The sequence below is a fragment of the Rana temporaria genome, chromosome 5 (assembly GCF_905171775.1).
Source record: "Rana temporaria chromosome 5, aRanTem1.1, whole genome shotgun sequence".
NCBI lineage: Eukaryota > Metazoa > Chordata > Amphibia > Anura > Ranidae > Rana > Rana temporaria.
The window spans coordinates 415,271,210-415,284,311 of record NC_053493.1 but is presented as its reverse complement, the minus strand read 5'-3'; the positions used below and the strand labels follow the sequence as shown (position 1 = coordinate 415,284,311).

Genomic DNA, 13,102 nt, shown 5'->3' with positions numbered 1-13,102 from the left:
AATTTGTAAAATATAATTCTCATGACTTTCTGGACACACCTCGTATAATGACTCTGTTTCCTGTAAATGTGGCTCCTCGTGTTGCTTCTTCCTCCTGCTGTACAGGGACTGAAAAAAGTTGATCCCAAGTCACATTCAGGTCCAGGATTTGTAGAATAATCTCCACCCCCGTATGTCTCACAAATCCTGCTGTTCCCTCCATTATATTAATGAAGACCAGTTTTCAGTAGCTACATTGAGCAGGCTCCTGTCATCTGCTCTCCCAGGATGTGTGAGACATTCCGGGGTGGAGATTACTCTACAAATATCTGGGGATCCTGCTGACCCCACACGATACTTATATATTTTTGTCTAACAGACAATAACATTTCTCTCCCTTCGTCCCCCACTATTTCTGCCACCAACTGTATCCTATATTACTTTATTACGGTGTTGACCACTGCTGTGGATGCCACACACCTTGGTCCATGTTTCTTGAGCAGTCAAGGACTCCCCGGGACATGTAATTACTGTCTATAGTACCTACCTGAAGCTCCTGAAGAAGCGCGTCAGCGTGAAACATGTAGCGCGTTGAGCATTGAGCTCTTCTACCCTTAAAATCAACCCACATCAGGCCCATATTTTGCTACCTATGATTATACTTATTAAGTCGAGTTACAGCGTGGCCTAAGGCCCCATACACACGAGAGGATTTATCCGCGAATACGGTCCAGCGGACCGTTTCTGCGGATAAATCCTCTCGAGGATTTGTGCGGATTTCCATGCGATGGAGTGTACTCACCATCGCATTGAAATCCGCGCTGAAATCCTCTGGCGATGACGTGTCGCGCCGTCGCCGCGATTATGACGCGGCGACGTGCGCGACGCTGTCATATAAGGAATTCCACGCATGCGTCGAATCATTATGACGCATGCGGGGGATCCCTTCGGACGGATGGATCCAGTGAGTCTATACAGACCAGCGGATCCATCCGTTGGGATGGATTCCAGCGGATAGATTTGTTTAGCATGTCAGCAAATATTTGATCTGCTGGAATCCATCCCATGGGATAAATATCCGCGGAAACAGATCCGCTGGAGTGTACACACCATAGGATCTATCCGCTGAAACCCATTCGCTGGGATTTTTCAGCGGATGGATTCTATCGTGTGTATGGGGCCTAAGGGTAATGGTGGGGATGTCTATATGTGGTAGGTTGTTTAGCTTATGTTGCTAGGAATTTTAAAATGCGCTTGTTGATTTTATATTTATGTATCAATAAACGATTATATTTTAAGATTGTGTATAGTGTGGTGCCTAAAAAGTCCATCTAGAGTTCACATCACCCAACTTAAATCCCATAGAGATTCTGTGGGGTATTGTCAAGAGGAAGATGAGAGACACCAGACCCAACCATGCAGATGAGCTTAAAGCCACTATCAAAGCAACCTGGGATTCCATAACACCTCAGCAGTGCCACAGGCTGATCGCCTCCACTCCACTCCGCATTGATGCCGTAATTCATGCAAAAGGAGCCCCGACCAAGTATTGAGTGCATACTATGGACAGACTTTTCACTAAGCCAACATTTCTGTATTAAAAATCCTTTTTTTTTTTATTGGTCTTATGTAATATTCTACTTTTTAGAGATACTGAATTTTGGGTTTTCACTAGCTGTAACCCATAATCATCAAACGCTAAAGAAAGAAATGCTTGAAATACAGTATCTCACAAAAGTAAGTGCACCCCTCAGATTTTTGTAAATATTTTCTTCTATCTTTTCATGTGACAACACTGAAGAAATGACACTTTGCTACAATGTAAAGTAGTGAGTGTACAGCTTTTATAACAGTGTAAATTTGCTGTCCCCTCAAACAGACAGCCATTAATGTCTAAACCACTGGCAACAAAAGTGAGTGTACCCCAAAGTGAAAATGTCCAAATTGGGCCCAATTAGCCATTTTCCATTGAGTGCATGTGCTCAGCGTCATATCCAGAGGTTGTCTTTGGGAAATATACGTATGAGTGCTGCCAGCATTGCTGCAGAGGCTGAAGGGGTGGGGGGTCAGCCTGTCAGTGCTCAGACCATACGCCGCACACTGCATCAAATTGGTCTGCATGACTGTCATCCCAGAAGGAAGCCTCTTCTAAAGATGATATACACAAGAAAACCAGTAAACAGTTTGCTGAAGACAATCAAACTAAGGACATGGATTACTGGAACCATGTCCTGTGGTTTGATGAGACCAAGATAAACGTATTTGGTGTCAGATGGTGTCAGGCGTGTGTGGCAGCAACCAGGTGAGGAGGACAAAGACAAGTGTGTCTTGTCTACAGTCAGGCATGGTGGTGGGAGTGTCATGATCTGGGGCTGCATGAGTGCTGCCGGCACTGGGGAGCCAGAACCGTTTTAAGGCAGGGCAAAAAGGGCATCTGCCCTGGGCCCCATTATTTTTCTCATACTTGCCAACTATCCCAGTTTAAATGTCCTCATCCCTTGAAGTTTTAGTCCCGTGCTATGTCCCGATATCTCAGTGGAAAGTTCTCTGCCCTATTGCCATGTACAGTACAGATGACCCCACCTGCAGACCCTGTGTTTACATGTAAATAACCTGCATTGATATGTAAATAGCGGTGGCATTAAGTTGTAAATAGTCGTGGACTGCGGCATTGATATGTGAATAGAGGCGGCATTCATATGTATATCATGTCCCCCTGAGGCCGTATCTACCATCACTTCTGCTGAATTCTGCCCACTGGGGAGGGAAAGGAGCTTGAAAGTCCTGCCTACAACTATAATCATTAAGCCCAACACCAGACTGTTCTGCAAAGGTAAGGAGATTGGAGGTGGAACCCTTCTTCAGAATAACGAGGTACCCCAGCACCCTGAATTGTGGTGCATGTGAATACGCACATCTCAGCTGATGCATGAGGGTGTCACTAACAACTAATGGCACTGCTGTGTATCTGCTAAAGGGCAGCATGTTTCTGTGTTGTCAGGAAAGTGATTTTGCATGTATTCCCAACACACACAAATGTGAACGCAGGCTAAATGTCTCAGTTACATTGGTGGTCAGTGTGACTCTTCACCTTACATTGGGGCTTTGTGTACAATCCTTTCATTCACACTAGTGGCCAGTGTGAAGGTCCCCCTTACATTGGTGGCCAGTGTGAAGGTCCCCCTTACATTGGTGGTTAATGTGAATGCTCCTATTACATTAGTGACCAGTGTAAATCCCTCTTTACATTGGTGGCCAGTGTAGAAACTCCTCTTTATATTGGAAATTGTTAAAAAAAAATCCAAACTTGCATTTGTGGTCAGTTTACATTGGTGGTCCATGTAGAAGCCCCCTTTAAATTGGTGGTGACTGTAAATCCCCCTTACATTGGTGGCCAGTGTAGAAATCCCCCTTTATTGGCTGTTGCGGTAAAATCCCCCATTACATTGATTGTCAGTGTAAATTCTTCATTACATTGGTCATCAGTGTACATTTCCCTTTACATATGTGGTCAGTGTAAATCCCCCCCTAACATTGGTGGTCGGTGTAGAAGTGTCACCTTACATTGGTGGTCAGTACAAATCTCCTTGACAATAGTTGTCAGTGTAAATTCCCCCTTACATGGAGGTCATTGTATATTCCCCCTTACACTGGTGGTTGGTGTAAATGCTCTTATTACATTGGTGTCAGTGTAGAAATCCCTCCTTTCTATTGGTGAGTGGCGTAAAATACCCCATTACATGGTGGTCAGTGTAAATCCCCCCTCACATTGGTGGTCAGTGTAAATCCCCCCTACATTGGTGGTCAGTGTAAATCCCCCCTCACATTGGTGGTCAGTGTAAATCCCCCCTCACATTGGTGGTCAGTGTAAATCCCCCATTACATTGGTAGAATCCCCCACTATATACTTGCCAAAGATTTCCAGCTTTGCTCTACATGATTCAGAATTTGCCACAGTGTACTGCCTCCTAACTAATCCCATCCCCCCCCCACCACTTCCAGCCCCCCCTCCCCCATTGCCACTGATGCCAGGAGTCCTAGGAGTTTTCTGTCTATTGATGGGTCCCCTCACCTCCCCAGTCCATGGTGTGCAGGCAGTGAGGAGATGATGTGCTGTAACCTTTAGCAACCAATCAGTGAGCAGTAATGCTGTGCACTAACCTCTATGAACCAATCATTGAGCGGTAATAATGTGCAGTAACCTCTAGGAACCAATCAGTGAGCAGTAATAATGTGCAGTAACCTCTAGGAACCAATCAGTGAGCAGTAATAATGTGCAGTAACCTCTAGCAACCAATTAGTCAGTGGTAAGGATGTCCAGTAACCTCTAGCAATCAGTCAGTGAGCAGTAATAATGTACAGTAACCTCTAACAACCAATCAACAAGCAGAAGTCCTGTGCTGTAACCTCTAAAAAATAAACAGTGAGACATAATGTGTGCTGTAGCCTCTAGCAGCCAGTCAGTGAGTGGTAATGATGATACACTGTAACCTCTGGCAACCAATTGCAATCACTGCCTGATCTGATTCAGTAAACTGATTTTGAATCTATTTATTGTATGTCTCAAAGCATGCGGAGAGCGAAATTGCATGGAAGACGGGGCCCAAGAAAATGTTTGACCAGGGTCCAGTCAATATTAAAGACGGCCCTGTGGGGAGCTACAGATCATTGAGGGAACCAAGAATGCCGACATGTACTGTGACATATTGAAGCAGAGAATGATCCCCTCCCTCCAGAGACTGGGCCGCAGGGCAGTATTCCAACATGATAACGACCCCAAACACACCTCCAAGATGATCACTGAAGCTGAGGGTAATGCCGCGTACACACGATCGGAAATCCCGACAAGAAAAGTCAGGTGTGAGCTTTTTGTCGGAAATTCCGACCGTGTGTAGGCTCCATCAGACTTTTTCTGTCAGAATTTCTGCCAACAAAAGATTGAGAGCAGGTTCTCTATTTTTCCAACGGAAGAAGATTCTATCGGAAAATCCACTCGTCAGTATGCAATTCCGACGCACAAAAAACACACATGCTCAGAATCAAGCAGAAGAACTGCCTATTGAACTTCATTGATCTCGGCTCGTGGTACGTGTTGTACGTCACCGCGTTTCTTGACGATTGGAATTTACGACAAGATTTGTGTGACCGTGTGTATACAACACAAGTTTGAGCCAACATTCCGTCAGAAAAAAATCCACGGTTTTCTTGTCGGAATTCCCGATCGTGTGTACGCGGCATAAAGGTAATGGACTGGCCAATCATGTCTCCGGACCTAAACCCTATTGATCATCTGTGGGGCTCCTCAAAGGGAAGGGGGAGGAGCGCAGGGTCTCTAACATCCACCAGCTCTGTGATGTCATCATGGAGGAGGGGAAGAGGACTCCGGTGACAACCTGTGAAACTCTGGTGACCTCCATGCCCAAGAGGGTTAAGGCAGTGCTGGAAAATAATGGTGGCCACACAAAATATTGACACTTTGGGCCCAATTTAGGCATTTTCACTTAAGGGTGTACTCACTTTTGTTGCCAGCGGTTTAGACATTAACCACTTAAGACCCGGACCAAAATGCAGCTAAAGGACCTTGCCCCTTTTTGTGATTCGGCACTGTGTCACTTTAACTGACAATTGCGCGGTCGCACAACGTGGCTCCCAAACAAAATTGGCGTCCTTTTTTCCCCACAAATAGAGCTTTCTTTTAGTGGTATTTGATCACCTCTGCGGTTTTTATTTTTTGCGCTATAAACAAAAATAGAGCGACATTTTTGAAAAAAAAGCAATATTTTTTGCTATAATAAATATCCCCCAAAAATATATAAAAAAAAAATGTTTTCCTCAGTTTTGGCCGATATGTATTCTTCTACCTATTTTTGGTAAAGAAAATCACAATAGGCGTTTATCGGTTGGTTTGCGCAAAATTTATAACATTTACAAAATAGGGGATAGTTTTATTGCATTTTTATTAATATTTTTTTTTTTTACTACTAATGGCGGCAATCAGCGATTTTTTCCGTGACTGCGACATTATGGCGGACACTTCGGACAATTTTGACACATTTTTGGGACCATTGTCATTTTCACAGCAAAAAATGCCTTTAAAATGCATTGTTTATTGTGAAAATTACAATTGCAGTTTGGGAGTTAACCACAGGGGGCGCTGTTGGGGTTATGTGTGACCTGAAGTGTGTTTACAACTGTAGGGGGGTGTGGCTGTAGGAGTGACGTCATCGATTGTGTCCCCCTATAAAAGGGATGACATGACAGTGAAGAACGAGGAAGTCGTGTTTACACGCGGCTCTCCCTGTTCTTCAGCTTCGGGGACCGATCGTGGGACTCCAGCGGCGATCGGGTCCGCGAGTCCCGTGGTCACGGTCACGGAGCTTCGGACCGGGTCGCGGGAGCGCGCGCCCGCGACCCCACGGCTGGGCTTAACCACTAGCCGACCAGCCGCCGTCATTCTACGGCGGCAGGTCGGCTCTCCTGGGCGAGACCACTTCATTCTACGTCGGCTCTTTGAGCCGCCACGACTCCCGTGCGTGTGCCCGGCGAGCGCGATCGCCGCCGGGCACACGCGATCGCTCGTTACAGAGTGGGACCGGGAGCTGTTTGTGTAAACACACAGCTCCCAGTCCTGTCAGCGGGGGAAACGCTGATCTTCTGTTCATACAATGTATGAACAGAGGATCAGTGTTTCCCCTAGTGAGGCCACCCCCCCCCCCCCCACAGTAAGAACACACCCAGGGACATACTTAACCCCTTCCCCACCCCCTAGTGTTAACCCCTTCCCTGCCAGTGGCATTTTTATAGTTATCCAATGCATTTTTATAGCACTGATCGCTATAAAAATGCCAATGGTCCCAAAAATGTGTAAAAAGTGTCCGAAGTGTCCGCCATAATGTCGCAGTACCGAAAAAAAATCGCCGCCATTACTAGTAAAAAAAATATATTAATAAAAATGACATAAAAATATCCCCTATTTTGTAAACGCTATAACTTTTGCGCAAACCAATCAATAAACGCTTATTGCGATTTTTTTTTAACGAAAAATAGGTAGAAGAATACGTATCGGCCTAAACTGAGGAAAAAAAATGTTTTTTTTATATATTTTTGGGGGATATTTATTATGGCAAAAAGTAAAAAATATTCATTTTTTTCAAAATTTTCGCTCTATTTTTGTTTATAGCGCAAAAAATAAAAACCGCAGAGGTGATCAAATACCACCAAAAGAAAGCTCTATTTGTGGGGAAAAAAGGACGCCAATTTTGTTTGGGAGCCACGTCGTACGACCGCGCAATTGTCTGTTAAAGTGACGCAGTCCCGAATCGCAAAAAGTACTCTGGTCTTTGGGCAGCAATATGGTCCGGGGGGTAAGTGGTTAAAGGACAACGTACCTATACGTTGATGTGCCCAGCCGTGCCATTCTGCTGACGTATATCGGCGTGAAGGGGTCCTTAAGTGGTTAATGGCTGTGTGTTGAGTTATTTTGAGGGGACAGCAAATTTACACTGTTATACAAGCTGTACACTCACTACACAACATTGTAGCAAAGTGTCATTTCTTCAGTGTTGTCACATGAAAAGATAGAAGAAAAGATTTACACAAATGTGAGGGGTGTACTTACTTTTGTCATATACTGTATATAACTCTGTGTGTAATGGATCTATTGTATATCTCTCAGGACAGGTTTCTTTTACCGTTGGAAATAATTTTCTCCTAAAAACAAAAAGCATCAACATGCAAATATCTATCACACTGCATTATATAACTTAGTTTTGTGCCTCGTCTGCAGAAGTCATTTAAAGCTCCAAATCAGTACACTGTGTATCAACATGTAGGACATATACCTTCAATATAAACATTTATTTCTCCACAAACTTCCTCAAGATAAAAGCTGCAAGACCAGCTCAGCCCCTCCCTGTGCCGAGGAATGTGAGACGCCCTTTAGATTTTCCTTGTCGGAGACTTTTTACTTTCATTTCTCTCTTCTGCTGTCAGCGATGGCGTCTGCTGATCTGAGACAGGAGCTGGACTGTTCCATCTGTCTGACCACATATACAGATCCTGTAAACCTGAGATGTGGTCACAACTTCTGCCGGGTCTGTATTGATCGTGTGTTGGATACACAGGGGGGGTCTGGAGGATATTCCTGTCCTGAGTGCAGAGAAGAGTTCCGGGATCGGCCTGTACTGCACAGGAACATAACACTACGTAACATAGTGGAGACTTTCCGATCTACTCAGCTGGAAGAAGGGAAGACTGGAATCTTCTGTACTTATTGCTATCACTCTCCTGTACCTGCTGTTAGATCCTGTCTGCTGTGTGAAGCTTCTCTGTGTGATAATCACCTGAGAGTCCACAGCAAGGCACCAGAACATGTCCTAACTGATCCCACCACTTCCATGGAGAACAGAAAATGCTCCATCCATAGAGAACTTCTTAAATATTACTGCACTGAGGACTCTGCCTGTATCTGTGTGTCCTGCAGGCTGGATGGAGAACACCGGGGACACAAGGTGGAGACTCTGGATGAGGCCTCTGAGAATAAAAAACAGAAACTGAGAAATGTTCTGCAGAAACTGATGACAGAGAGAGAGGAGACGGAGAAAAGAGTCCAGAGTCTGCAGGATCGCAGGAGAAAAGTACAAGAAAAATCAGAGAGAGTCACTGCCCTGTTCATAGAGCTCAGGAGACATCTGGAGGACCTGGAGAAGAGAGTCCGGAGGAACATCTCCAGCCAGGAAGAGCGGATCTCATTGTCTGATCTGATCCATCAGCTGGAAATAAAGAAGAAGGATCTGTCCAGGAAGATGGAGGACATTGAGGAGCTGTGTAACATGACTGACCCACTGACTGTCCTACAGGAATCAGACACAGGGGACTTGTGTGATACTGAGGAGGGAGATAATGAGGACAGAGAGAGACATGATAGACTCCTCCATGATGGAGGGGATCTGGATGTGTCTGGAATCTCACACACATTACACACAGGGTTATCTGATATGATAAAAGAGGTAAATGTATTCTTCAATATACAGGAAGCTTCAGACATATTACTGGATGTGAACACAGCTCATAATAATCTACAGATATCAGATGACATGAAAACTGTATCCTGGTCATATATATGGCAGAATCGTCCAGAAACACCGGAGAGATTTCAGAGGTGTGTCCAGGTATTAAGCAGTCAGAGATTTTCCTCGGGGCGACATTACTGGGAAGTGGATGTCAGAGAGTCAGAATATTACAGAGTCGGGATGTGTTATCCCAGTATAGAGAGGGGAGGAGAGCAGTCACTGATTGGAAATAATAACAAGTCCTGGGGTTTGTGGAGGGATAGAGGTGAGTGTTCTCTAAGACATGACAAGAAACAGATCAGAATATCTCCCGATCTCTCCAGTAACAGATTTAGGATCTCTGTGGATTATGAGGCCGGGCAGCTGTCCTTTTATGATCTGTGTGACCCGATCAGACACCTCCACACCTTCACCACCACCTTCACTGAGCCCCTCCATGCCGGGTTATATATAGGAAAAGGTTCTATAACAATATCTGGGGGTGAAAGGCGACGTGAGAAATAATAATATAACAGAAAATCTGCCCAAATCTGCTGACATCACAGAAATATGAATCTGATGATTTTTAACCAACAGAATAATGCAGTAGATTCATATTCCAGATGTCATAAATCTAAAGGTTCCCAACACAACCAATCACAGCATTGAGAAATCTCAGCACAGGGAAGTGTGATTTATTCTCTTATAGTGACAATAATAAGATTTGGGGTTTTCAGGGGTTCATTAAGTGTTAGTGGTTATGATAAGTCTAGGACAGGGATATGCAATTAGCGGACCTCCAGCTGTTGCTGAACTACAAGTCCCATGAGGCATAGCAAGACTCTGACAGCCACAAGCATGACACCCAGAGGCAGAGGCATGATGGAACTTGTAGTTTTGCAACAGCTGGAGGTCCGCTAATTGCATATCCCAGGTCTAGGAGATATTATCATTGATTATGATTTGAATATTTTCAGAAAATTTAATATACAATATTGCAGCTTGCCAATCATTAAATGTGCTGACTGCATTCGTTTTCTTTTTTCAGAAGTTTTTTATTCTTTTCTATTTTTACCTAGAGATCCTGCCAGTAACACACTTCCTGTCCTGGGGTGACACCACTCACTCATAGTACTGCACACTGTAGATTTTTAGGTACTGACGTTTTTTGGCTCAGCATAACATCAATTTTTTTTTATTTTACCATATGGGTAATATATTGTTTTTTAAAATTGTGTGTGTTTTAAAATGTATTAAGTTTTTTTTTATTATTTGCATTTAAAAAAAACACTGTGCAAATATAAAAAAAACACCCACCATTTTATTCTCTAGGGCCTCTGCTTAAAACAACAGATAATGTTTGGGGGCTCTAAGCAGTTTTCTAGCAAAGCAATGCTGATTTTTACATATAGGAGAGGAATGTCAGAATTGGCTCGGACTGGAAGCGGTTAATATCAGACTGCAGAGTGCACAGGACAGCACTGGATTTCTGGCAGGATTCACAGGTGATTTATACACTTATTGAATAACTATAACAATATTCTTTCATGTGTGTATGTAACAGATCAAAATGAAGGAAATAAGTGACGTTTGTTGGTATCTTCATTGTAGATTATTGTTGCTGTCACACAGAAGTGTACAAAGCTGTAAAGCTCTAATTGGCTCAGAGTGCTGCCCCCCCCCCCCCCCCCCATGCTGCTGTGTAGGTGATTACAGGAAGTGATATCAGGACAAATTCAGATATATACAACAGTTCTATGTACACAAAAAAAAGCTTTTTAATTAATACATAATTGCATTAAAATAGGACTATAGGCATTTTTTTTAAATGTTGGACAGATAAAGGGAGGGTTATAACCCCCGTCAGATTTTTTTTTTGTTGCCATCTGTGTCCCATTGTGGAGATTTCCCTTCACTTCCTGTCCCGTAGCCAAACAGGAAGTGAGAGGAAATCCCTGTAAATCATGGGAATTTCTTGGGGACCCCCCAGGTCACCAGAACGAGCGTGCCCATTGGAAGATTCCCCTTCTATTACTTTTCTGGGGACAAATCAACATTTGGGAAATTTATTTTACTTTCACTTTCAATGATAATGGTAAAAAGGACCAATAGAGAAGGTGAGACCCCTTAACGGGGGAACAGACTGCAATAAAAAAATTGACAAGCGTTTAGTTATTCTTTAAATGTTAAAGAGTTCAGCTTTAATTGGAAGAGTCACATTTAGGTTGTAGTTGGTGGACACGGTGGAGGAACTAACCCCTATGCAGGCTTCCTGACACCAACATTTGGATGATGTATCTGGAAGAGGGGGGTCCAACAACTTTTACATCTCCCATCCTGTTCTTGGACAATCAACATCTTCACATTCCATGGTGACTGGATGAAGGTGCCAATGCTACCTGTGTGGATAGAAATGCTATAGTATGGTGTGAGCCGTCTCTTCTAGTTACATCGTCCCATCCTTGGTGTCTCAATGGGATGATGTAACTTGAACAGGGGGGGTTCCACACCTTTCACCCCCCCCATGCTGGATAATCAACATCTGTCTCATCACATCTAATGGTGATTGGATGGAGGTGTTGGTGTCACCTGAGTACATGTTGGGGGATCTTTCTGACACTCATTAAAACTAAAGAAGTGGCTTAGAGAATCTACAAAATGTCTTCAACATTACAGAACAAGTCCAGCTGAATGTGACTAACTGCTACTAGATAAACAATGAAGGGTTTGTCCATACTGCATTGTATAAAATAATGCTTAGTTTATATTACAATAATGGAACATATGAGGTGTGTCCAGAAAATAATGAGAATGATGCTTTAAAATTTATTTTAATGAAAAATGTTACGATTGAACACAGTCTTCTAGTGGGATGGCGCTCAGAGCCGGTGTAGTGGTCCTTTGGGCGTTATTCACACTACCAAAATGGCGTCCTTTCTGGTGTTCAAATCCTGCGTCACGATTTCATGAACAATTGACTTGGTAATTCCCGTTTCCTCTGCAATCATTCTGATAGTGATCTGTTGATCGCGGTTGAGAACAGACCTCACTGCATCCACGTTCTATTCTGTTTCTGACCGACGGCTCACTATCGGAATGATTGCAGAGGAAACGGGAAATACCAAGTCAACACGTCAAAGGACGCCATTTTGGTAGTGTGGATAACGTCCAATGAGTCACTACGCCAGCTCTGAGCGCCATCCCACGTGAAGACTTCCAGGGACGATATGAAGAATGGAAGAATTCCTGGGAGCGTTGTGTACAATCACAAGGTGCAAACTTCAAAGGAGACAATGTTCAAGTGTAGAATTTTTCAACAAAATAATTTTTGAAATCTAATTCTCATTACTTTCTGGACACACCTCGTATAATGACTCTGTTCACTGTAAATGTGTCTCCTCGTGTTGCTTCTTCCTCTTACTTTCCAGCCCTGCTGTACAGGGACTGCAAGGAGTTGATACCAAATCACATTCAGGTACTTACATTGCTTGCAGTAAAAAAATAAATGTATGATTATACAGCCGCATTCATTTGTGTCTTTTATATCTGCACTGAGTTTGGCTTCAATGGTCTAATTTGCAATAGTTTCTCATAGTTGTCCTCCTTATTCATTTGGATCTCCTTCTCTGCAGCCTTTCCAGTTCCAGGACACCTTTTTGGTTAAAGTGGTTGTTAACCCTTACAAACCACTTTTTACTACAGGTAAGCCCATAATAGGCATGTGCAAAAGGGAAAAATGTGTTTTGTTTTGTTTCGTTTTAATTTGTTATTTAATTAATTTCGTTAAGTTACATGTGTTAAATTCGTTTTCGTAATTCGTTCGTTTTCGACCAAATTTCGAAAAATCCGGTCGAATTCGAAAATATTTAAATCGGATTCTAAAACAAATTCTATTCGAATCTAATTCGAAAACAATTCGACTCGAAAACAAATTCGAATGAAAATTGAAAGCAAATTTGAATCAAAATCTAAAAAATATAAATCGATTTCTAAAAAAGAATGCAATAAAATAGAATATAAAATAATAAAACAATAGAATGAAAATCAAAGAATAGTAAACAATGGATGTTAAT

General features: G+C 43.0%; 1 protein-coding gene across 1 annotated transcript; it reads left to right on the top strand.

Annotated features, from left to right (window-relative positions):
- Nucleotides 1–7,820: 7,820 nt before the first annotated feature.
- On the top strand, nucleotides 7,821–9,799 carry LOC120941613 (E3 ubiquitin/ISG15 ligase TRIM25-like). The gene has a single exon (XM_040355143.1). It carries the CDS (start codon nucleotides 7,974–7,976, stop codon nucleotides 9,552–9,554), a length of 1,581 nt encoding a protein of 526 aa, XP_040211077.1. The 5' UTR covers nucleotides 7,821–7,973; the 3' UTR covers nucleotides 9,555–9,799.
- Nucleotides 9,800–13,102: the final 3,303 nt, after the last annotated feature.

What these genes read in the sequence shown, in the direction of transcription:
- LOC120941613 (XM_040355143.1), top strand. Translation starts at nt 7,974, where the DNA reads ATGGCGTCTGCTGATCTGAGACAGGAGCTGGACTGTTCCATCTGTCTG.